The sequence below is a fragment of the Rhinolophus sinicus genome, linkage group LG12 (assembly GCF_036562045.2).
Source record: "Rhinolophus sinicus isolate RSC01 linkage group LG12, ASM3656204v1, whole genome shotgun sequence".
NCBI classification, from domain to species: Eukaryota; Metazoa; Chordata; class Mammalia; order Chiroptera; family Rhinolophidae; genus Rhinolophus; species Rhinolophus sinicus.
The window spans coordinates 6,226,651-6,251,323 of record NC_133761.1 but is presented as its reverse complement, the minus strand read 5'-3'; the positions used below and the strand labels follow the sequence as shown (position 1 = coordinate 6,251,323).

General features: G+C 49.1%; 1 protein-coding gene across 1 annotated transcript; it reads left to right on the top strand.

Annotated features, from left to right (window-relative positions):
• The first annotated feature begins 345 nt into the window (after nt 1–345).
• On the top strand, nt 346–23,546 carry LOC141567910 (thyroglobulin-like). Its single transcript, XM_074316919.1, has 12 exons — nt 346–441; nt 1,808–1,886; nt 2,833–2,941; nt 4,271–4,368; nt 5,569–5,772; nt 6,119–6,278; nt 14,718–14,824; nt 15,288–15,431; nt 15,637–15,822; nt 19,217–20,317; nt 20,738–21,325; nt 23,109–23,546. The coding sequence occupies exons 1-12, from the start codon at nt 346–348 to the stop codon at nt 23,396–23,398; spliced, it is 3,162 nt and encodes a 1,053-aa protein (XP_074173020.1). The 3' UTR covers nt 23,399–23,546.
• Nucleotides 23,547–24,673: the final 1,127 nt, after the last annotated feature.

The following is a 24,673-nucleotide window of genomic DNA, read 5'->3' as shown; positions in this document are numbered from 1 at the left end:
ATGCTCCCTCCTGAACACCTGAGGAACGGGGTCTCCATCCCCTACCCCTGCAGCTGGAGAAGCAGCCTGGTGAGGGCCAGGGTGGGAGGCAGGAGGCCAGGTAGGAGGCTGTGCTGGTCAGCTAGCCTGGAGCTGTGGGGCCTGAGGGAGGCAGGGGCAGCCACGGTGCAGAGGGGCCGAGCCCACGGGATGGGAGTGAGGGCGTGCCGGCAGGATCTGGAGGCTGATGAGCAATGAGGGCAGAGGTTCAGGATGGCCCTCAGGCTGGCTATTAGAGAGACAGCAATAGCATGTTAAGGTGCAGTGTTGGGATAAGTGTTGGGAAGTTTAGTTTGGAACTTTGAAATGTCTGTGGAGTGTCCAGCAGAGAGGACCAGGAAAGTCTGGCCGGAGCTGGAGCTGGGCCTGGAGCTGGGGCTGGAGCTGGTGCTGGAGCTGGAGGTAGAGATGTTAGAGCCATTGGCATGTTTGATTCCCCAGGAAGAATGCGCAGAGAAGGGTTTGTCACCTGTTTTAAATCCCAACCCTGTCAGTTAAAATAACTGTTAAGTTTTACTTTCTGTAGTTTGTATCACAGACCCCAAAATGACGAGAGTAACCACCGCTGGGTACTTATTATATCCAAGAATTGATTGAGCACTTGACCGATGTTACCTCTTGTACTATTCACAGCAACCCTATTACGTGGTACAGCCCACTGTTCTGCGGTTATGTCCCCTTCATTTTTCTCCCCGGTGCACAGCACACTCCACCTCCCAGCCTGTCCTCCGTCCCTCCAGATTCTCATGCACCCTTGCTCTCAAGTGCCGCACCCTCAGCGAGGTCCTCGCTGCTTGCCTACCACCCCTGCCCTTCCCTGCCCTGTCGCTAGCCCCTCACCTGGCTGTGCTGTTCTGTGCTGTGCTGTGTCATTCCCCAGCACAATGTCATTTGCAAAGGAGAAAATCAATAGGAACAACCGCTAGCATTTCTTGAGCACATACACATCGGTGTCTCATTTATTCCCTTATGGCCACCCTGGCAAGCAGGTACACATTCTTTTTCTTTTATTTCTGCTTTCTGGAGCAGGAGGCTGGGGCTCAGGGGGATGAGCTGATTTTGTCAGCTTACGCAGGGGCAGGAATGAAGGAAGGAAGCTGGCTTCGCTAAGAGAAAATACATTGATGGACAGACTTTGTGTGGAAGACACAATCCCTGCTCCCTTTAGGTTGGCGATATCTGAAGTCCTGGACAGGGGAGCGGAGGATAGATATGCACGTGAGTGTGTGTGTGTGTGTGTGTGTGTGTGTGTGTGTGTGTGTGTCTGTGTGTCTGGCTTTCCTCATTACAATTCTTACATTCTATATTAATGATGTCACCTGTTTTGTTTTCTGCCAAACTCTCATTGCCTAGCATATGTCTGCTACTGTTGGTCTCTGAAATACATATTTGTAGAAGGAAGAAGGGAGGGATGAAGGAAGGAAGAAATGAGAGAGGAAAGGAGGACGGATTGCTTTTCTTCCAGTGGCCCTGAGCCTGTTACCCACAAAACCACGAAGCTTTGGCTTTCCCGTGTCAAGATGAATTTTGAAGCCGCCCTACCCAGTTCGGCTCCCCCAAATCCTCAGCAAGCTTTGCATCCCCCACTGGCCACACGAGTGTCCTCAGAGGGAGCAGACGCAGCGGAGGAACGCCTTGTGACCAGCAGAGAAAACGGCGGTGCTGCTTCACTGAGTGCCCATGAGTAGAGGAGTGGGCACAGCCGCTCTATAAAAGCTCCCTGGCCAGAGCCCCCGGGCAGGCAGTCACTTCTGCCCTCCATCCCCAGAAGGGCCCAGAAATGGCCCTGGGCCTGTGGGTCTTCGGTCTGTTGGCCTCAGCTTGCTTGGTGTCAGCCAACATCTTTGGTGAGTTTTCAGCCAGAGGCCAGGGGACGGGGAGGAAGGGGCTCTCAGGCCAGAGCTCCCAAGTCAGCGGCCTCTCTGCCGGGGCCTTTGAATATTTAGGATCTCATGAAATCCCTACCGTGTCCAGAGGTGGGTTATTTGCCCTTTCCTTTACAGAGGAAGAGACAGGTTCAGAGAGGTGGACTGAACTGTCTAAGTCACAGAGCCAGTGGTTGGTAGACATGCAATGGGAAACCAGATCTTCCTAATTTAATTCGAACTCACCCATCTCACCCTATTAGCAAATTTTTGACATTGATATTGTTTTATATTATTCCCTTAGGTATCTCAACTCATAGGTCATTTATGCAAAGTATTTGAATAGTCAGCAGGTAGTGCAAATACCAAATCTACCTATGGAGTGAAATAGACCACGGCTCAGACACTTACTGTGTGACTTTGGATAAATCTAAGTTAATTCAATCTTCCTGTGGTTGTGATTTCTGAGTAAGCCCTTGCATGTTTCATGCCTTCTTAATGGGAAATAAGACAGGTGGGAGGTGCTAATTAATTTGCATTCCTACAATGTGCCAGGAAGGTACTGTCTGCAGGGAGTGCTTTGATAAATTCTAGAACCTCCTCTGTGGTGTTCTGACCTAACTCAGCCTCGGCATGTAGAAACGAGCAGCCCAAGAGTTTATGTTGAATCATCTGGCCAGCAGTGTGACCTCGAGAGGTGACTTTCACTGTCCCTGTCTTAGAGCCACATGGGTGCAATAGAGATACCGCCCCTGCCCCAGCGGAGTGTCGAGGACTAAAGGAGCTAATGTCACACTCGGAAAATTGTGAACATAATGGTCAGCCGTGACGCTGCACGTAAGACCCAGAAGAGCATCTGGGCTTAAGGGAGCCCATCTTGCTTACTGGGATCCAGTCCACACTCTGATGAGTCGCTCCCTTTTTGTAGAATACCAGGTGGATGCCCAGCCTCTTCGTCCCTGCGAGGTGCAGAGGGAAAACGCCTTTCTGAAGCGAGCAGACTACGTTCCCCAGTGCGCAGAAGATGGCAGCTTCCAGTAAGGCTTATGCCAGCCATGTGGACGCTCGGGGCCACGAGGCCTTCAAGCACAGCCCACCCCTCAGCTCTGCCCCCTGCTATGCCCTTCACGCCTCTCCATGGACTGAGATGTGGCCACTGTCATTTGGAGGGTGTCCACCTTGTGTCGTGGTTCCCTAGGCCCGTCAACGCTGGGTGATGTGCCCCAGGGGGCCCCGATCCATGCTTCACCCCAGCCAGCCTCCACGACTTCCCTTCTTGTCCTGCCAAACCTTTCACCGTAATTGTTTTGATAAAAGGTGGAGGCAGGTGAAGTGATACACGCTGTGGTACCTCCCCCTCCTCCTCTTGCCCTCCTGAAGAGTCAGAGGTGGAGGGAGCAGACGATGGCGGCACTGCCAGGTCAATGGCTGCTGGGTCCAGCGCTGGGCTGTGTTCTGCGATTTCCCCAGGAGGGGCATTTCGGCTGCCCTATCGTGGACTTAGGTCCAGGATAGTCTCCCTGGAGGGTGGGGTGATCATCTAAACAAGCCCCTACCCCAAGGCACAGGGATCCTTTGTACACGATGCAATGTAACGTCCCAGGCTGTTCCCGTCACACTGAACTAGGGGCGATCCCTGACAGGACTGCGTTCTGGGAACAGCCCTCCCTGCCTCCATTTTCTGTGCCTACAAAACTCTTACAGCCTCCCCAGAGTGCAAAGTGACACTTCTAGTGTGGTCCCTGCTTGGATCCCTGGTAATACTAGGGTGGCAGAGGGGGTTGGAGGACGGCTCACCTTCACCGGCCTTATTTATGCAGCTGTTCCACATCCCTTGTTCCAGCCACTTGCAGTTGCAGCCGCCCACCCATTCCTCCTCAGGAGGCTGTTCTCTTTGCCTGGAACCCCTTTTCCCTTCTCTGCCCCTCATCATCCCGCCAGCCTCAGTGTAGTTGTCACATCCCCTGGGGAACCTTACGCATGTGCTTCCCTGTGTCACCCATAACCAAGGCCCAGCTCTCTGCTGGCCCTGACCCCCCATGAGGTGTCCCCACCCCTGGTCCATGTAAGGAGGGTGCTGCCTTTACCCTCTGCAGCCTCCATGTGGCTGAAGCGTCACAACCAGGGGACATTTAGTTAGAGCTTGCTGAATGGAAAGCTGGGGAGTGAGGGAGGCGCTGCCCGGGTTAGCCAGATGGAAAAGGAGAGCTTTTCCTTTCCCAAGTCACTTGCCCCCTCCACTCCAATCTCTCCCGAATTTACTGAATGAAAACTTGGAACAGTGGAAAGGCACAAGAAAGGTAACCGGGGTTGTGGCTTCGGGAGCCCATAACGGCATCCATGTGCCATGTCTCTTCTGCCCTCAGGACTGTCCAGTGCCAGAACGATGGCCGCTCCTGCTGGTGTGTGGGTGCCGACGGCAGGGAAGTGCCTGGCAGCAGGCAGCCTGGGCGACCCATGGCCTGTAAGTGTGAAAGGGGGTCAAAGGGGGCGTCCCATGGGAAGGGGGCTCTTGCTAGGACCACTCACATCGGCAAAGAGCACTGGGCTTGGAGTGTGACCGGCCAAGTGTCGTTCTGAGTTTCTGTCTTCCTCTGACTTAGGGCAACAGTCCTGCACCAGAGGTCCTATTTCCCATAGGACTGCTGTGAAAATGAAATGGGAGAGTCAAGTCACTTGTTCAGCAAATAGCTATGGAGTTCCCCCCTCCCCTCCTTAGTGCCGGGGAGCTGGCCTGGTGCTGACTGAACCATGGCAAGCAGACCTCAGGGGCCTCTGAACCAGGAAGTGGCGCAGTGTTTTCTCATCTAAGGTGTTTCTCAAATTTGAGACATAGGTGAAAAGTTTCCTGTTAAGATTAATTATTGTGATGAGCAAAGAAATGTAGTCCCCACTTAAAGCATGTCAGAGTTAAGCCTAAAACCAAGGTCAGCGTAAACTGGTCACCTTGAACAGTGAAATTGAGCCTAGAACCAAGCTGCCCTTTACCGGGGAAAAGCTCTGTTTTGGGCATTGGTTTTCGCAGCCAGCGTGCATGGCTCGGGGAGCAGGCTGGCTCCCAGCACCCTGATGGAGTGACCCAGCCAGGGCACACACCCTCACTGAGTGTGCAGCAGGAATATAGGCTCTGCCTCACGGGTAAAACACCAGACACATAGTAGGCATTCAACAGGGGCAGAAATATTAACGTAACTAATCCTCACGCACCCGAAGAAGGCCTTTGTATTAGGTTCTATGGATAAACCAAGCGAGGCACAGAGTGGTGAAGCGACTTCCCCAAGGTCACACAGTGAGCACATAGGGACATTTGGATTCAGATGAGCTCTGTCAAAAGCTAGGCCTGTACTCCATTCACACCCACAGCTGAAGCACCAGAGCGGCATGGTGTCTGGGTGACAGATGGGGGCCAGGGGAGCCTGCTCTTGTCTGATTCAGTCTGCAGGGTACTGGAAGGAAACCTGGAATAAATGTGGGCCGTCGGGATGCTGCGCCTGAGCCTGCCCCCAGCTCACTGAGCATCCACGCGTGGCCTGGTGGTTCCCCCTCAGCTGTGGGAAGGACCTCCTTCCCCCCCCCCACTAGGCAGGGAGCTCAAGTCCTCCCGGGCTGACACCCCGAAGCTGTCCCTGCAGCCCCGCTGTGACACCGCTCTTCGTGCCCTTAGGTCTGTCCTTCTGCCAGCTGCAGAAGCAGGAAGTCTTGCTGAGCACCTACATCAACAACACAGCCGCCGCCTACCTCCCTCAGTGCCAGGATTCGGGGAGCTACACGCCAGTGCAGTGTGACGTGCGGCGGGAGCAGTGCTGGTGTGTGGACACCGAAGGGATGGAGGTGTACGGGACGCGGCAGCAGGGGAGGCCCAGGCGATGTAAGTCTCACCCACCCACTGTGCTGCCTTCCACACTCCCACCAAAACGGTCAGGTCTCCCCGCCAAAGGCAGAGAACCTGGCCCGCAGTGCAGGAATGAAAGTGCTTAAGGAGGGTTTGACCACTTCACCTACTTCCACACGGCACGTGATCATTATTCACTGGATGAGAGAAGGAAGCAGAAACGGGATTTCCATGAGCCCTTGCACGTCTCCTCCTGCAGACCTTAGTCCCTGTTTGGGTCTCTAACCGTCACACGGGCAGCATGAATGTATGCCCACAGACTGCAGACGCACGCGCACCTACTCACACCTAAGACTTGAACATTTTCCCTTGGGAATTTTAGGTCCAAGGAGCTGTGAAATAAGGAACCGCCGTCTTCTCCACGGGGTGGGCGACAAGTCGCCACCCCAGTGTTCTCCAGATGGAGAGTTTTTGCCCGTCCAGTGCAAGTTCGTCAACACCACCGACGTGATGGTTTTCGACTTGGTCCATAACTACAACAGGTAAGGGAAGCCCGCCTCTGGGGCTTGCCCATCACTGGGCGCCCCTCCTTCCTATCTCTCCTGCCATAGCCTGTGCGCACGTGGGGGCTGGGTGCTGTGACGTGTCACACAAGCACCTGGCACTGGTGGACATCTGAAGGGTGACAGCATTTTTAACAAAGAAAGCTGGCAACAGCTACGCGAATGAAAAATACATGAGCCCTCTGGACCAGCCAGCCCATGGAAATAAAAACACCAGAATGTGAAGACATATGTACAAGGATGTCTACTGCTTCGGTTTTTGTTGTAGCAGAAAACTGGGAACAAAGTGAGTGAGCAACCCGAGGGATGGCTGAATCAATGTGTATCCACCGTACATATTTACGCAGCCAGTAGACAGAATGCGTTAGAACTACACCAGTTGACTGGGAAAGGATTCTGCAGCATATTATGAACATATATAAGATATAAAGTACAGAGAGCACAACATGATTTAATTTTTAGAAAACAAACAAGAAACGGATCCCCTTATGTGCACATATGAATATATGATTACGCTTGCGTCTGTAGAGCACTGGTAAGCACAGAGAAAAATGTGCAGAAGCACGTGGTCAGGTTGCTGTGGAGAAGGAAGAGGGAATGGGGTGACGGGACTCGGCAGAAAAGGGAAAAAGACTGCCCTGTGAAAAGCATGGATATGATCATACTTATATATTTTTGTAAATTGTGTGTTTGTATGCACTTAGGACTAAGTTTAAAGATTTAAAAACAAGTATAAAAAGGGAGCTGCATTCTAGATCTCAGCCCAAATAATCAGGTAGCCTGGTTATTCCGGATGGCTGCTTCATTATTGTAAAGGGTGCCACAAAGACTTCAGATACCCTGCTTCCCCCAAAATAAGACCTAGCTGGACCATACGCTCTAATGTGTGTTTTGGAGCAAAAATTAATATAAGACCCGGTCTTAGCTTACTATAAGACCGGGTATAATATAATATAATATAATATAATATAATATAATATAATGCCAGGCCTTATGTTAATTTTTGCCCTAAAAGATGCATTAGAGCTGATGGACCGGCTGGGTCTTATTTTAGGGGCAGCGCAGTAGAATTGGAACGGCCTGAGTACAGCAGTAGTTCCCTCTTAGCCGTAGTTTCGCTTTCCGTGGTTTTAGTTACCCTAGGTCAACTGCACTCAAGAAATATTAAATGGAAAATTCCAGAAATAAGCAATTTATAAGTTTGAAATTGCGCACCACTCTGAGTAGCGTGAGGCTATCTCGCGAGTCCCGCTGGGTCCCACTGAGGACGTGACTCGTCCCTTTGTCCAGCGTCTCCACACTGTAGACGCTCCCGCCTGTTAGTCCCTTAATAGGCGTCTTGGTGATCAGATCGATGGACTGTCGTGGTGTCGCAGTGTTTATGTTCACGTCACCCTGATTTTACTTCAGAATGACCCCAAAGCACAACAGTAGTGATGCTGGCAGTTTGGATATGCCAGAGAGGTGCCGGAATGTGCTTCCTTTATGTTAAAGGTGAGTACAGTACAATTAGATATTTTGAGAGAGAGACCACATTCACATAACTTGTACTACAGTATATCATTATAATTGTTCTATTTCATTATTGGTTATTGTTGTTAACCTCTTACTGTGCCTAAGTTGCAAATTAAACTTTATCGTAGGTATGCATGCATAGGAAAAAGCATAGTATATATAGGATTCAGTACTATCCGTGGTTTCAGGCATCCCCTGAAAGGGGGTGGAGGTCTTATACTGTATCCCCCATGGATAAGAGCGGGGGCGACTGGAAACATCAGTAAGAATATCAGGCTGAGAATACTGATAGCAATTCTCCTGGGCAACCTGAGCTTTATGTGGCTCCCAAACAAGCACTCTCTCCCCTGTGAGACAGACGGGATTCTTTCTCATGTCTGTGCCGGGAGGGCTCCCAGGCTAGCAGCCTGGAAATAGCAACTGTCCCATATGCTGGGCTTGTTTGAGCTGCACGATGTTTTAAAAACGGGGGAATTTTAAGTTGAATTCTATGAAATTTCTGTCTGTGTAGGTAAAACTAGTTGAACATCAGCAATTTCATACATTCAACCTAATACACCAAATTCTGAATTCCTGGTTCTAAAGAACAAGGATGGGGGCTGTTTGAATTCTCCCACAGCACCAAGAAACTGGCCTTAAACTGTTCTTTCTGGACTGAGCGCACCTTCCTCCAGCCCCCCAACCCCTAGTGCTCCGGGTCCCTCCACGTCCTGTTGCTATATTAGTCCTGCCTGCTCCATCCATCTGCATTACTTACTCCATACCATCTGCCATGGCGACTCTCGTTTGGACTCTGCCACTGCTTGGCACAGTGACCTGGTCACTTACCCTCTCTGAGCCTCAGTGTCCCCATCTGTAAAATGGAGGCAGCGCCCTGCTCGTTAGATCATGGTAAAGATCTGATGAGATCTCGTCTATGAAACTACTGTGACCATTGTAAATTATTACACATCTGTAGGATCTGTAGGGAGTCCTCCTGTATCACCCAGCTTCAGCAAATGTGGATGAGATCTTTCTCCCCAGGCCCGGAGATGGTCTGCCTGTGAGCAGCACATCAGAATCTCCAAACAGTCTGATTTGCTGATGTTCATTGATGCAAACCAGTGAGTGCTCAGTTCAAGTTCAACTGAGTGCTGACTACATGCAGGGAATTTGGCATCGTTTTACCCACCTCAATATTTTCAAAAATAATTGGAGGGATAATTATGGTCTCTAGCATACAAATGAGGAATCTGAAACATAGAGGTTAAGGAACTTACCCAAAGAAGCACAATTAGTGGGAGTTAGAGCTGTCTGGCTCCTTTTACTATCCCATGCAATCTCGATTCAGTGCACAACACAGAGTCTTGCACGCAGTAGGCCTACAATCAATGCTTACACCGTGTTTGAAGGTGCCAGCTTGAGGCACAATTCACAGCTCCTTCCACAAGAGGGCAGTCGAGTTAAATGCAAAAGTTCAGGACTGAGCATCCATTGTTTAGGACAAACAAAAAAATTTACTCCTGAAACGGGATCTTTTCTTTTTGTAAGCAAGCATGTCTCAGAGCGAATTTTGATTTAGGAAGGTCATGGGAAGGGTCAGGTAGTTGGTTACTGGAAGCCTACCCATAATCAGGAATTTTCTGATAAGCAGACCTGGGCAATGCCAGGCCCACCAACTCTATTGGGCACAGTGACAGGAGCCGTGGAGGCCACGTGGAGAGTCTAGACATAGCACGTAGGGCTGCCAGATTAAAAAAAATAAAAAATACAGGATGACCAGTTATATTTGAATTCAGATAAGCAAGGAGTAATTTTGTAATATAAGTATGTCCCTAGTATTGCACCAAGAATTTTAAGTCTGGGGTGGGGGTTACATCTTAATAACTATCGGACTAGGATTTAGATAATAATGGGTGGTACTGGAGGAAAGCAGAGTGGGTGCTAGGAGGCAACCCTATGAGTTTGGAAGCTGCTGTGCTGGTCCAGGTGAGAGGTGATGACTTGGGCCAGCGCAGGTGATGGAGATGGGGAGATGGGATGAGGCTGGAGGAATGTTTACTAGGTGAAATCCACAGAACTTGGTGAAGGACTAGATAGGCAGGCTGAGGGAGCGGGAGAGTCAGGATGACTCTGAGGTCTTCTTTCTAGAAGGATGGTAGAGGATGAGTCTGGGAAGGAAAAGTCACAAATTTGATTTTGGAGTATTGAATCTGAGGGGACTTTGGGGGGAAAGTTCAACTGGAGAAGTGGTGTCAGGCAGTTGACTTACGTCTATGGGGTCACAGAAAGACCGGAAAGCTGTGGGCAGCCTATGTGCCAACTTGTTGTGGGCTCTTAATGCGTTGGGTGATAATTTGCACTTGAACTTGGCCCTCGCGTCTGCCCATTGGAAGTGGGCCTTTTGCCTCGGGAGGAAAGCCGCTGCTCACGGCACCTATTTGGCTGGTGACTTTTACAAAACTATGTTGTGATGGGAAGTAAGCTTTGCTGGTTCTTGTGACTCTTCCCCCGTCTTTCAGAGGCCCTTGCCCAAATATCAATTAGGGAAACGTATTCTGGCTAAACATGGTAGGTAGTGGGGCTGAGAGCTGGTGCCGTTACCCAGGCCGCAGTGACCCGAGTTACAAGGGAGTTCACTCATTTCCTAATTGGCCCTTGTCCTTAGTGACTATGCTCACTCAAAGTTCCTTAGCAACCAGTCTCACTTCCAGTGCCTTGGCCACCCAAGCTTTCCAGATAATTCAGTGGGAAGGATCAGCTGGATCTTAACCTGTGGCCAAGGGGCAGCATTACTCAAATATGGGAGTGGCCGAGTGGACTGATCATTTGATGACCGTCCTGTGAGGGAGCGGCGGTGGCCTGCTGGGCACCAGGCGCCATGACAGGTCACAGCTCCAGCATTGAGGAGCGTCCCTCTAGTGCAGGAGAGAAGCAAATAAAATGCTAAATTTATTAACTGATGGTTACATTTCTGTGGGCGGAGTTACAGTGTGTGTGTGGGGGGGTGTCAGCTACCTGAGCCCAGAGCCATGGATGCTACTCTGCCAATGAGCAGGACCCGATTTCTGGCTGGGACTGACATTTTCTATTCCACCGAGCCTTACCTGTGATTTCTCCAACTCTAGTTTGGCACAGTCAGAGCGTAAACTCAGCAATGCCATCATTTCCCCTTCCACTGTAATTTTCTTTCTCGAGGGCTCTTCTACGGCCGTCCCCAAATGTTGCTTTTTATTCAACAAAAGGGAAACATCTGTTTTCACTAGATGAAATTATTTTTAGTTTTTAAATTTTGTGTTGATTTTTCTCTTTCCGCTTTCTTCTGACATGCCCGGAACGGGATGGAAGTGGAAAATAGAGGAATTCGCGAGGAAGCAAAGTAAGGGTGGGAAATAAGAATAAAGCAAGGCAAACATTGCTACACACCATTCAATCGAGAAAGTGTTAACAGATGTGAGGTGCTGCACACTTTTCTCAGCTTCCTATAACCAGAGAAAGGAAGAACAGTCCAAGTTATTTGGTTTCTACCAGATAAAAACAAACCAGTTTCTCAGAGGAACACAATTTTTTCTTTTACTGAGGAGGCAAAGAGCTGTGTTCCCCAGACCCTTATAAAGGAGATAAGGCCACATGCCGCAGAGGACCACATGACTTGACAATGTGCTGTGGCCAACAAGACCATCGGTTTTCTAAGGCCAGTGCCTTAGAAAGGCTCAGTTGGCACATTTTCACGCACAGTGTTGCAATGGTTGAGATGTTTGGGTTCTGGCCTGCTCCACCAGACCCGTGCCTCCCTCTGTGACCCCATCCTGTTAGGTTTCCCTTCTGCCCGCACTGTGGGCCTCTTTCTCCCACCTTGAAGTGGGCGGCATGTTCATGACCTTGGCCGTAGTCTCCATTCCTCCATTCTCTCCTCGTTAAATCATCATTCTTAGCTTTAGAATCCCACTCAAGGCTCACTTCCTTTGAGAGCAGGACAGGTCCCAAACTCAGCGGACCCACGTCTTAGGATGGAACCAGAGCTGTCCGCCATTCGTCAGGATGTTAGGTGCAGGTTCAGTAGTTTCGTTTTTCTTGGGGTGACAGAGGAGGGTTGGGAATCTAATGAGAAGGAAGTGGAAAGCACGGCAGAGGCCCTCATGCCTTGGGTGACATTAAAGCACCAATGGCAATAGCTGAAGCTGCAAATAAGCCAGCATAGTGCCATTGATATACTGGGGGAGGAGTCCGGCATTCATAGACGGTGATATTGTTTCAGAAATCAGCCACAAATCAGATGGTATCACATTGAATTTGGGGAACAAAGGAAATTGAGGGAATTTCAGACTTGAAGTTACTGTTGACTGCAGGGCAGGGATCCCTAAGGACCATGCTCTGTTTAACTGTAGCCTCCCCATCAGGCCAGCTGCTGCTGTCAAAAGAGCATGGGCAGTGGACTCAGGATATCTGGCCCGTGGTCCTGGCTCCGTGATCTTGAACCAATCAGTTCATCACTCTGAACCCCAGTTTCCTCATTTGTGAAACGGAGCTTTTTAAGGGTTGCCATGAAGGTTAAATGAGATCATGTATGGAGCTTGCTTGGCCTAGTGTCTGATCATTCAGGACATGCCACCTGTTATTATTTTTATTAGGAGTTATTAATAATAGTGATCATCATATGTGGTTAGGCCAGGACTGGAATTCTGATGTGTCCGGCTCCATCCAGGTTCTTAGTATGTTCACTGTACACAGAGGGCTTAAAGATGACAGTGCTAGGTGTCTGCCCCACAGGTGAGCAGAGAATAGCCCTGGAAAGTCCAGGTGGCAGTAGCTGGCCTTAGGATGGTCTTCCTGGGAGGATGGGAGGACCCTCCCTCTAGCCAAAGCCACGGTGTTCTCCAATATGCAAGAAGAATGATTCCAGAGTGAGGTCCATGCAAAAAGCACAGGGATGTCCAGGTCCTGGGAAGCTTACAAGACCAGCAACCTGGAGAGAAGTGCTCCACCTGAAGGTGACGGGAGGAAGAAGGCTCAGAGACCCTGTTGGTCTCATGGGCCCCGGGACAGGACGTTGAATTGGGCCTTTGGGTTGAATCGGCAGAACATGGGACTAAAGTGATTTCAACATCCTGTGCCTTATGCTGAAATGGGTTTCAGAACCTTGAGCCAACCAGGTGACCCTTGAATACATTCATCCAGCATGTATGTCTTCAACATCCATTAGATGCCAGGAAAAGCGGGGTGCCAGGCATGCAGGAAAGAGTGTCAGGACAGAACAGAGTCACGTGCCTTTCAGGATATGGGGCAGAAACCAAGTACAACCAAATGCACATGGAAGAATACTGTTGGCAGAGGTAGTTATCGTGTGCTGCACGAGGCCTGGGTTTGAACCATTATTTCAAGATGGTAGCCAACATACTTTATCTCCTTAACCTCTAAAGTGGGGATGAAAAAAACACCACCTGCCTTTGAGGAGCATGCAGTGGGCTAAACAAGTCAATGTGTGTTAAACATTTTGCAGATTGTCTTTTACAAAGTAGTGCTCAATAAATGGAAGTGCTCATTATACTATTATTAGCCCTTCTAGGACTGAATTATCCCAGGTTCCAGTTAATGAACCTTCAATCAGTAGCAACTGGGCAAAGCGAGTTTTCAGTTTCTATTATGCATAACTCACTTGCCATGACATTCTTTTTTATTTAGCTCACATACACATAATAATAGACCAACGACAAGGAAAGAAAATCCATAATTCTATAGCACTTTGCTTTGCATTGTTTTGCATATTCATTTCAATTCAAATTAGCGAATGCTCCTTACACCCCCACATTTAGGCTCTGAGCCGTTCCTGCATAATACATCACCTTCTTATATTGGTTCATTTCCATTGTAGTAATTGCCATGTGTGGACAGGCCATTTTACATTTTGTCCTTTTTACATAATGCTATGTACACATCCACTAAGGGCATTTACCATAATGTAGTTCTTAATTTTCCTAAGGTTATACACTCAGATTGTTTTCAAGAGTTTGCTAAACTAGATTCCACCTCTGTGCTCAGAGCTGCTGCTTCTGCTAACTCATCATGTGGGGATGGATCTCCAGACATTAAGCTTGATTCACATGTACCACCAGCTTTATAGGGCACAGATACAATCTCTCAATATTCTATAAAGATGGAAAGTTCCTCTCTGGTTGCTAAATCATTGCACATGGGAACAACTCCTTAATCTGGCTTGACATCACCTTAATTGCCTCTTCCAGGATGAGGAACCCAGCCAATTAGCGCCTTACAGCAATTGCCAGGTCAGACATGCGTTATATGTACTTTTCCTTAACGTACGAAAAGGATTGTGCAGCCCTTGTTAGTGATGTCATATTGATTTTGTGGTTTTCTTTTTCTTTTCTTTTTTTTCAACTATGGAACTGGGAAATGTCATTCTCAAGAATTTCCTATGGGGGAATCTGGCTCCTTTTCAAGCTCTTGAAATGTTGTAAAAGGCTCTGAAGTTGTTTGATCTCCCAAATGAGATCATCTACAACGTACCATATGTTTGTAAAGCAAACTTGGCCTTCCGTCTCTAGAGTTACATTATAGTACAGAAACGAGTTAATGTGCTGTCCATTGCTTGTTTTCTGCCTGATCCTATGCGACACACGTTTGGGTATAAATCAGTCAAATGCCATGAATGAGGAAAATGGCTAATCAGCAGAGGACAGGGAAGCACAGCTTTATTATAACAGGGCCAGCAAAGCTCGGGTCAGGTAAAACCAATTTAGAAACGAAATTTACCGCAGGAACCATGGAGTGAATGGCATGAGATAAAAAACCAGACATTCCTTTTCCCCAAATGAGATCAGGCCATATTTATTTACTTCTACAGGAAGAGCTTGCGATGACTTGCCTTTTTATGAAATGGAGACCATAAATCTCCTTCTCTTGTAGGTTTCCAGATGCATTCAGGACGTTCAGTGCGTTCCGAAGCAGGTTCCCCGAGGTGTCTGGCTATTGTCACTGTGCTGACAGTCAAGGGCGGGAACTGGCAGAGACAGGTGAGTACACCTCCGGCAGTGTGAGGGGAGGGAGTGGCATTCACCAGGCCTGAGAACTTCAGGCTTCTTACCTGCAAAGCAGAAATAGCAGTGACTTCCCGCCCCCCTGCCAGGCTGCCGTGGGCATTGAGGAGAGCTTGGTTAGCAAACTTTCATCTATGCTACTTGGAGCACAGCTTCTGCTGGCCCACATGGTGGTGCTTTCATGCCCACCAGGAACAGGCACCCCCCTCTGGGCGGGTGAGCTTGGCAAGGGGGACACGGGTGGATTTCAGTCTCCTCTCACTCTCAGCTCCTTGCTGCTGTGAACAGCTTGCACTGTCATCACCATGGCCCTGACTTAGGAAACCATTCAGGTCTTCTTCAGACCCAATGCATAATGCTGCCGGTGAAGGCTCTGGCAAGATCGGGACTTCCTTTTGGAATGAACCCACCCCTTGAAACGCTTGCTGCCTTTGCTTAGGTTTGGAGCTATTACTCGATGAAATTTACGACACCATTTTTGCTGGCCTGGACCTTGCTTCCACCTTCACTGAAACCACCCTGTACCGGATATTGCAGAGACGGTTCCTAGCAGTTCAATTAGTCGTTTCTGGAAGATTCCGGTGTAAGTAATAAGCCGACCATGGATGTGCATGCTTCTGCCAGGAGGAAACCACTTGGGTTTTAAAGTTGCTGCAGTCTCCATGGCTGTTCCACCAAAGGGCATGTGGGGATTTTTAAAAATTTTAACAGCAAGCAGAACGCGTACTGTAAACACATCAAGGGTTGTTTATATGCTGTCTTCTCTTTTATGCATGGATTTCTCCTAGGCCCCACAAAATGTGAAGTGGAGCGGTTTACAGCGACCAAGTTTGGTCACCCCTACATTCCCAGCTGCCGCCGAAATGGAGACTACCAGGCAGTGCAGTGCCAGAGGGAAGGGCCGTGCTGGTGTGTGGATGCCCAAGGAAAGGAGGTCCATGGGACTCGGCGGCAAGGGGAGCCGCCATCTTGTGGTGGGTTTCCTCTCAAGGGCTTCCTTTTTCGGTCTTGTCATTACTTTAACTGTTTCTCTAGACCAACCACTCCAGAACCTGTTAATTCCACTGTCCCACAGGCCCTTCAAGCTCAACATGACAGAAGACCCATTTATTGTCATAACTTCTAACACGTTTCTTGTCCCGCGTCAGACATAGCTTCTTCCTCAGGGAGCTTAAAGGGTCTCACAGGTAAAGAAAAAGGAACGAGAATTAAGTTTAGATGTGCCATGAGAGAAGTGTGTACTGGTAATTAAAAGAACGCAAAGCAAGTTAGGGTCAATTCTATCTTGCAGTGTATATGAAAAGGAGACATTCAGGAAGGCTTCATGGAAAAGGTGACACTTGATTAGTCTCCTAAAATAAAGATGTTTCCTGAAGGAGGATGATAGGAGAGGTGTTCTCTATAGAGAGAGCAGGAGAAGCAAAATCATAAGTACGTAAGTAATAGGCATTGTTATCCTAATGGCCACTGAATCTGCAAGAAGAATGGAGAAAAAATTGTTGGAGCGTGATTAGGGTGGGGCTTTGAACTTTAAGACTGGGGGAAAGGCAGGGATAAGACAGTGAGGTCTTTCATATCAGAGCAAAAGCTTGCGGGGGTGGGGGGCTGGAGGTCAGGTGAAGGTGTTGATGGATTTAAGCTGGCAAGTAGTGGGTATAAGAAAGGTCACTTGAGAATTTTGGAGGAGGGAGTGAAAGCAGCATTAGACTGGAGGCCGTGGGGCCAATTAGATCATTTCAATGTCCCGAAGACAGATTCAAGGACTAGATTACTTTCCTGGGGCCGCCGTAACAAATTGCCACGAAGTGAGTGGCTTAGAATAGCGGCAGTATAGTCCCTCACGGTTCTGGAGCCTAGAAGTCCGAAATCAAGGTGTCAGCAGGTCCATGTTCCCTCTGAAGGCTCTAGGGGAGAATCCTTCCTGGCCTCTTCCTAGTTCGTGGCACTTGCTGACAGTCTTTGGCGTTCCTTGGCTTGTGTCAGCATCACTGCAAACTCTGCCTCTGTTGTCACAAGGCTGTCTTCCCTCTGTGTCTGCCTCTGAGTCTCTCTTCTTATAATGACACCTGTTATGTGGGGTTAAGAGCCCACTCTACTGAGACTTTGTCTTAACTAATCTCACCTATGATGACCCTGTTTCCAAATAAGGTCACATTCTGAGGTTCCAGCAAGGCCATGAATTTTGGGGAGACCCTATTGAACCCAGTACTAAGGGGGGGCCAACGCTAAGATAGAAGCAGTGGGCTGGGGAGAACGGTGTGGACTTAAGAAATGTCCCTAGGCATTCGAGCAAGACTCCATCCCGTCTTACCCACGAGATGCTGGAGGCTGGAATCCAGGGGCACGTGTCGGCTCTCACTTGGGTGAGCGGGCTGCACTGGGCAAGACTGGAAACAGTGAAGGACCGCGGGTCCCTTTCCAGCCTCAACATCAACGTGTCTTAATGTTTATTCGACAATTCCTGTTAAATCGTTTGATTTCTACAACTTAACATTTTGCATGGTGTCTGGTAGTTTTCCCTCTGCTAAGTGTGAGGAGGTAGAAAAAGGAAAATTTGAAGTTCTGCCTTGAAGGTATTTGCAATTACATTTTAGTTCTGTTAAAACCTAGAGACTCTTGTGCCCTCCAACTTCCAAGTGGAAATGAACTACCGTTTTCCAAATGAAAGCCAAGAGTGCTACCAAATGCGTGGATCATATATTTTAACTTTTTCTCTCTGGTGTAGCAGTCCTGTTTCCATGGAAACAAAATGCCACATGGAACCAATGTGTGAATTTTTTGCCTCGGTAACACTCCATACGAATGGAATTTTTTGCCTCGGTAACACTCTCTTTTCACCTGGAAAGAGACTAAGCAAGGCAGTAAACTGTATTTCTTCCATACCTTCCTGTAATATCCATGAAAGGAAGCCAGGGCCTCCCTGGAGGTTGTGTTGCGTGTTCTGATGTTGCCAATCTTTTTTCTCCCTCTGACCACATGGTCCAGCTCTTTTCTCTGTTGCCTGGTTGCGGAGGAAAATTGGCCGATTTCCTTTTTGGTATCTGTGTGAACTGAGGGGAAAGAATGATTTTAAAAAGTTGGGGTGGTGGGTGGTTGAACACCTGGAGTATTTTTGGTTTTATGGAGGAAAATAGAGCTTATTTACTTTTCATCTGTGTCACTGAGACACTGGAATTTGACTTCAAACTCTTTTTTCTTAATGTGATTGCAGTCAACCTGGGATATTCAGGTAGAGTGACCTGACCATGCATGGAGCTCACTGAGCTCTCACTGTTTAATTAGTAATTTCAAGGAAAGGACCAGACGCCTAGAAGAATGTGCTAAGTTTGTGTGCCAACTGGACTTCATTGTGTTATAGGAAATACCAGCTTTCCTATAGTGTAGTATAATATTATATATCACAACACAGGAAAACGTTTATTATAGGAAATACTAATAGCATTTGAAGTATGGTTCTTATCCTCAGAGAGACTATAAACTAGTTAGCTGAGACAAGACTACCCGCAAGGAAGAATTAGGCAGCCAGACGAAGAGCATATAATGAAGCATTAAAGTCCATTAAGAATTCCAGGAAGCAAATGCTGGAAAACAACATTTCATTACAAAACCAGGCATTCGTTGGTATATTAGTTGCCTCGGGCTGCTGTAACCAATTACCACAAACTGGGGAGCTTCAAACAACAGACATGTATTCTCTCATAGTTCTGGAGGCTGGAAATCTGAAAGGAAGGTGTCAGCAGGGCTGCGCTCTCTCGGAAGATTCCAGGGAAAGGCCTTTCCTTGCTTCCTTGGTGTCCCCTGGCTTGGTGCTACCTCACTCCAGTCTCTGTCCCCATCCTCACATGGCCTTCTTCCTCTTGTCTCTCCCTGTCTGCACATGGCCTTCTAATTAGGACACACCAGTCATTATTTTTAGGGTCCCTCCTAATCCACGATGACCTCACCTTACCTAATGACATCTGCAAAGACCCTATGTCCAAATAAGGTCACATTCTGAGGTTCCAGGTGGACATGGATAATGGGAAAGGAGGAGGGAGGGAGGGAGACATCTTTCAACCCAGTACTGTTGGTGCATGTGTGTGTGGACCAGTGTCTGTGAGCCTCGCCTTAGAAAGGGGGTGCCACTAGTGGAAGCTAGGAGAGGAAGTCATGTCAACTGGAATACTCCCTCCCCAAAATGGCCTCTGGGACATGGTTCAGAGCGAAAGCTAAAAATAAAAGGATACAGAGAAGAAAGAGGTACAAAATAAATGTAGGTGTCCTGGACTGAATTTTTTTGACCTCTTCCTACCAGACAGATCTAAGAGCCTGTCTCAGGATTGCTTTTGGGATTAAAACCATTTTTCCTGTTTGCTCTGTCTTGTGCAGCTGAAGACCATCCCTGCACCTCAGAGAGGCGGCGGGCCCTGTCCAGACTGCACTTTGGGCCCTCAGGCTACTTCAGCCAGCACAACTGGTTCTTGGCTTTGGCGGAGAGACAGGTCTCTCAGCGAGCAGCCAGATTGGCCACGTCCTGCCCACCCTCGCTCAAGGAGCTCTTTGTGGACTCGGGGATTCTCCGCCCAATGGTAGACGGGCAAGATCAACAGTTTTCAGCCTCCGAGAGTCTCCTCAAAGAAGCCGTCCGAATGATTTTTCCCTCCCGAGAGCTGGCTCGTCTTGCCCTTCAGTTTACCACCAACCCAACGCGACTCCAGCAAAACCTCTTTGGAGGGAAATTTTTGGTGAATGTTGCCCAATTTAACTTGTCTGGAGCCCTTGGCACAAAAGGCACATTTAACTTCAGTCAGTTTTTCCAGCAAGTTGGTCTCCCAGGCTTCCAGAATGGAGGGGGACTCGTAGATCTAGCCAAGCCCCTGTCAGAGGGATCGGATTCGGGTCCTGCTGTGGAAACCCCTGGAGCTACTAAGAAGGGTGGTGCTATGAATAAGCCAATTGTGGGCAGCTTTGGCTTCAAAGTCAACTTACAAGAGAACCAAAATGCCCTGAAATCCCTTGCTTCACTCCTGGAGCTTCCAGAATTCCTTCTCTTCTTGCAACATGCTATCTCTGTGCCAGAAGATATAGCGAGGGATTTAGGTGACGTGATGGAAGTGGTGCTCAGCTTGCAGGGCTGTGAGCAGGCAGCTGGCAGCCTTTTTGTCCCATCATGCACGGAAGAAGGAAGCTATGAGGATGTCCAGTGCTTTGCTGGAGAGTGCTGGTGTATGGACTCCCGCGGCCAAGAAATTTCTGGCTCAAGGGTTAGAGGTGGACGACCAAGGTGCCCCACAGAGTGTGAAAAGCAAAGGGCTCAGATGCAGAGCCTGTCGGCCAGCCAGCCAGCGGGATCCAGTCTGTTTGTCCCTTCTTGTACCAGCGAGGGGCATTTCCTGCCTATCCAGTGCTTCAACTCCGAGTGCTACTGTATTGACTCTGAGGGGCAGGCTATCCCTGGGACTCGAAGTGTGCCTGGAGAACCCAAGCAATGTAAGTCTGTTGGACATTCAGTCTACAATCTCTGATTCTCTCTCAGAGCCCTGACACACTACAGTACAGAAAAAATAAAACAACTCCGTCATAGCTTAAGCCCACATTTCTGTTCATGGAAAAAATTTGCCGGTTAATTTAAAAGTTGCCCAGAAAAATCTTGATGATGTCATCCATTTAAATGAACAACTAGGGAGATTTAGTTGTCCTTAAGGCATTGCCACAAACATGTCTGTGGTGCTGGCCACAGCTGGTCTCTGGTGCCCATGTAGTGATGGGGTTTCTCTCTGTGTAGACGTGATCGGATCTCTGGCTGTAGAAGGTTTTATATAGAGCTTGGACACTCACGAGCTTCCATCTTGATCTTCTGTGCTCATTAAACTCCTGAACCTGACACACTTGCTTATTGTTTCTCCGCAGGCCCCACACCCTGTCAGTTACAGGCCGAGCAAGCCTTCCTCAGGGCAGTACGGTCCCTGGTCTCCAATTCCAGCATGCCGCCCACTCTCTCCAGTGTCTACATCCCACAGTGCAGTGCCAGCGGGCAGTGGAGTCGCATGCAGTGCGACGGGCCCCCTGAGCAGGCCTTCGAATTGTATGAACGATGGAGGGCTCAGAACAACGGTGGCCAGGAGATGACCCTTGATGAGCTGCTAGGGAAGATCATGAGCTATAGAGAAGCAGCTTCTGGAAGCTTCCGTCTCTTTATTCAAAGTCTGTATGAGGCTGGCCAACAAGGCATCTTCCCTGGGTTGGCAAGCTATTCTTCTCTCCAAGAGGTCCCACAGGCAGTGTTGGAAGGGAACCGGACCCAGCCTGGAGAGAGCACCCTCCTGGAGCCCTACCTCTTTTGGCAGATCCTAAGTGGCCAGCTCGGCCGATACCCAGGGCCCTACTCAGACTTCAGCACTCCTTTGGCACACTTTGACCTTCGGACCTGCTGGTGTGTGGATGGAGCTGGTCAAGAACTGGAAGGAACCCGGACTGAGCCACACAAGCTCCTAGCATGTGAGTTAAACCACGTGAAGAACTGAATTCATGCTTTTGAAAATAAGATATCTGTTGGGTCTTTAGTGTCAAAGCTAGACTTGAGTTTATACATGGCCAGGTACATCCCTTCAACATATAGTTGAGGAAACTGAATGCATGTCAGCTCGGGCTGCTCTCACAGAATACCAGAGGCAGGGTGGCTTAACCCACAGACAGTTATTTCTCACAGTTCTGGAGGGTGGAAGTCCAAGGTCAGGATGCTGACAGATTTGGTTCCTGGTGAGACACATTTTCCTGGCTCACGGCTGACTGCTTTCTTGCCGTGTATTCACATGGCAGAGAGAGAAGGAACTCTGGTCTCTTCATCTTTTTATAAAGACTCTAATCCCATCATGAGCACCCCACTTGCATGACCTCATCTAAACTTGGTCAGCTCCCAAAGGTCCCACCTCTAAATACCATGACATTGGGGGTTAGGGCTTCAACACATACACTTTGGGGGGACAGAAACATTCTGTTCACACCACCGAGGCTCATAGAAGGGAAGCAATTTCCCCACGTCCGCACACTCAGGGGTTGGCAAAGTTAATGTAGTTCGTTTTTAAAGTTTCATATAATGATTTCAATCAGCACCTCAAATTTTAACTGAATGTCTTCTGTGTATAAAGCATTATCTTAGGTCCGATAAAGGCTGAAAAGTGAATATGGCCTGGCTGTTGCCCTCTATGGCTGATGCTTTAGCAATCTCTCCGAGGTCAGGGCACCATTTGATCAACTGACACGTATTATGGTGGTCTTGCTAACTTACAAGGGTACTGCGAGGTGCTCAGGGCCTCGGGACGAGCTTCTGCCCTCAAAGTGCCTTTAATTTACTTGAGGGGGTTTAGTTAGAGGACTAACTGGAGAGCTGCTGCAGGAGGTCTGTAAGCTCAGCTTTGTGGCAAGTGGGCTTCTAAGAACGGCTTAAACAGAATGAGGTTGACTCTGTTTGGAATTAAAATGCTTTATTACCAAATAGCCATGCTGGCCGTTTCAGACAACAACCAGTCACATTCAGTACTGTATCACATCAGAATGTCTCCAGCCAGTAGTTGCTGGTCTTACAGGTAGTATTACAGCTGTGCAAGTCCAGTGAAATCTCTCCGTTCATTCTTTGCAACGGTCAACTTTGCCCCAACCTTTCCGGATAATGTTAAAATCAATCAGACTATTTTGACCTTAGCTGAAGTTTAGGCGGCAGCACTCAGTGGGTTTTCAGGATGTGTAGTAACAGGAACGTGTGATGAGAGCGGTCATAATACCCTGGGCATTTTGAATGGCCTAGAGACCCAAGGATTCTTCATGAAAATGTCAAGGTCTAGAAATGGGCTGACCCTCAAAGTCAACACTCAGATGTTGGCTGTTGCACAGATTAAATTAGACGGAGTAAACGTGCTTGGTACAGCGCCGGGGGTGGAATAGACATTAGCTATTACTAATCTTACAGAGCAGGTCCTCCATAAATGGCGATTGAACGAAACTATAGAAACAAAACAGAACATTCCAGGTTGTGGAAAGAGCTGATGAGAAGGAAACAGCTGAGCTAGAAGTGTGTGAGTGTGTGTGTGTGTGTGTGTGTGTGTGTGTGCATCTGTGTGTGTATGTGTGTGCGCGTGCGTGTGTGTGTGTGTGTGTGTGTGTGCACGCGCGTGTGTGTGTGTGTGCGTGTGTGTGTGTGTGTGTGTGCGCGTGCGCACACTTCAGAGGGGTCCGAAGGAGCTGTCTTGGTGCTGAAGCCGCCTGTGATGTCTTTGTTCCTTAGGCCCAGGCTCCTGTGAGGAGGTGAAGCGCCGTGTTCTGCAGTTCATTCAGGAAACAGAAGAGATTGTCTTGGCTTCCAACAGTTCTTGGTTCCCTCTGGGAGAGAGTTTCCTAGCGGCCAAGGGCATCCGGCTGACCAATGAGGAGCTCGCCCTTCCTCCACGCTCCCCGTCCCGGGAGACTTTCTCAGAGAAGTTTCTGAGCGGGAGCGATTACGCCATTCGTTTGGCAGCTCAGTCTAGTGAGTGCCATGCCCTTCCGCTGTCTCGTTCTGTCTGTCTGGGGCAGTAGAGGCTTGAGTTGGTTGCTCTGCAGTATCTTTAGGACTTTGCCGCCCTGGTTTCCCCCAGGCCAATGGGTTTTGGGGGAAGAAAAGGCAAAGTGATTTGGCGACACCAGCCCATGCTGGCATGTGCACGCCTGTCCAAGATGCTCCCAAACCCTCCAGCAGAGCCACGGGGGCGGGGGGGGGGTCTCCACATTTGGCACCTGCAGCCCCCCCCCCCCCATGAAGCCAAACATTCTTGTTAAAAGGAGAGGGGCTCCAGCCCCACAGGGTCCTACTCCCCTCACAGCCTGTTCTGAAGCTTCTTTCCATGGCCAAGGATTTGGAAACACCCCCAGGGAGGAAAGGAGAGGAACCCTCATTACTGAGAAAGTACGCGGTTTCAGGCTCCTTGCATATGTGAACTCATCTAATCCTGGCAGTGACTCCAAAAGGCACGACTTGTCACTTGCCTGTGACAGAGATATGCTGAGAACCCACCATGCTCTCACCCCTAACAGCTCAACCTTACTTGAAACTTACCCCCGGCCAGGCACTTAGTATGCGGAGTTCATTACCAGGAGAGCAAGGCTGTAATCACCATCTGTGATTCTTTTCAAATGTGGAAACTGAGGTTATGTCACACACCCCAGCTCATCCAATTCATAAGGCGCGGGCCCTGGACAGGCTGCCTGGTCTGGCCCTTGAGCCTCTGTCCCCTGCACAGCTGATCCCCAGGTCTGTCTCGTCCCAGAGCCCCTTCCAGGGCTTCTTCCACTGCCTGAAGCCTGGTCTGGCCAGAGGGTCCGTGCCCTTCCCAGCTCTCTCACTGACCCCACACCCACGTGGCAGGAACAAAAGATTCACGTCTCCAAGCCTACCCAGCTTCACCATCCCTTGTCAAATTAGCTCAGCTGATTTCCTGCCTGAAGTTTTCTGGGTTTGGGTCACAAACAGCAAAGCAGTCACAACATCTGAGCCAAGACAGAGTACCCAGTCCCGCAGGCCAGAGCTCCCTGCGTTCCCGTTCCTGGGATGTCTGCAGCCACCTTGGATGGGTCTCAGTGGCCTTTGTTCTCCTAACCCCACAGGAGGCAAGACTCTCCCAAGTACCGTCTCTGTTTCCTCCCTTCCTCACCGGTCGCCTCTTTGGGAGGACAGGGCACCATGTCTTATTCATCCTTATATCCAGTGCCTGGCGCAGTGTCTGGCAGTCGCAGGAGCCCCGTAAATGTTGCTTAACCATCTTCCTTCTGCTTTCCTCCCTTCTTTTTCTCTCTTCCGTCTCCAACACCCCCCCC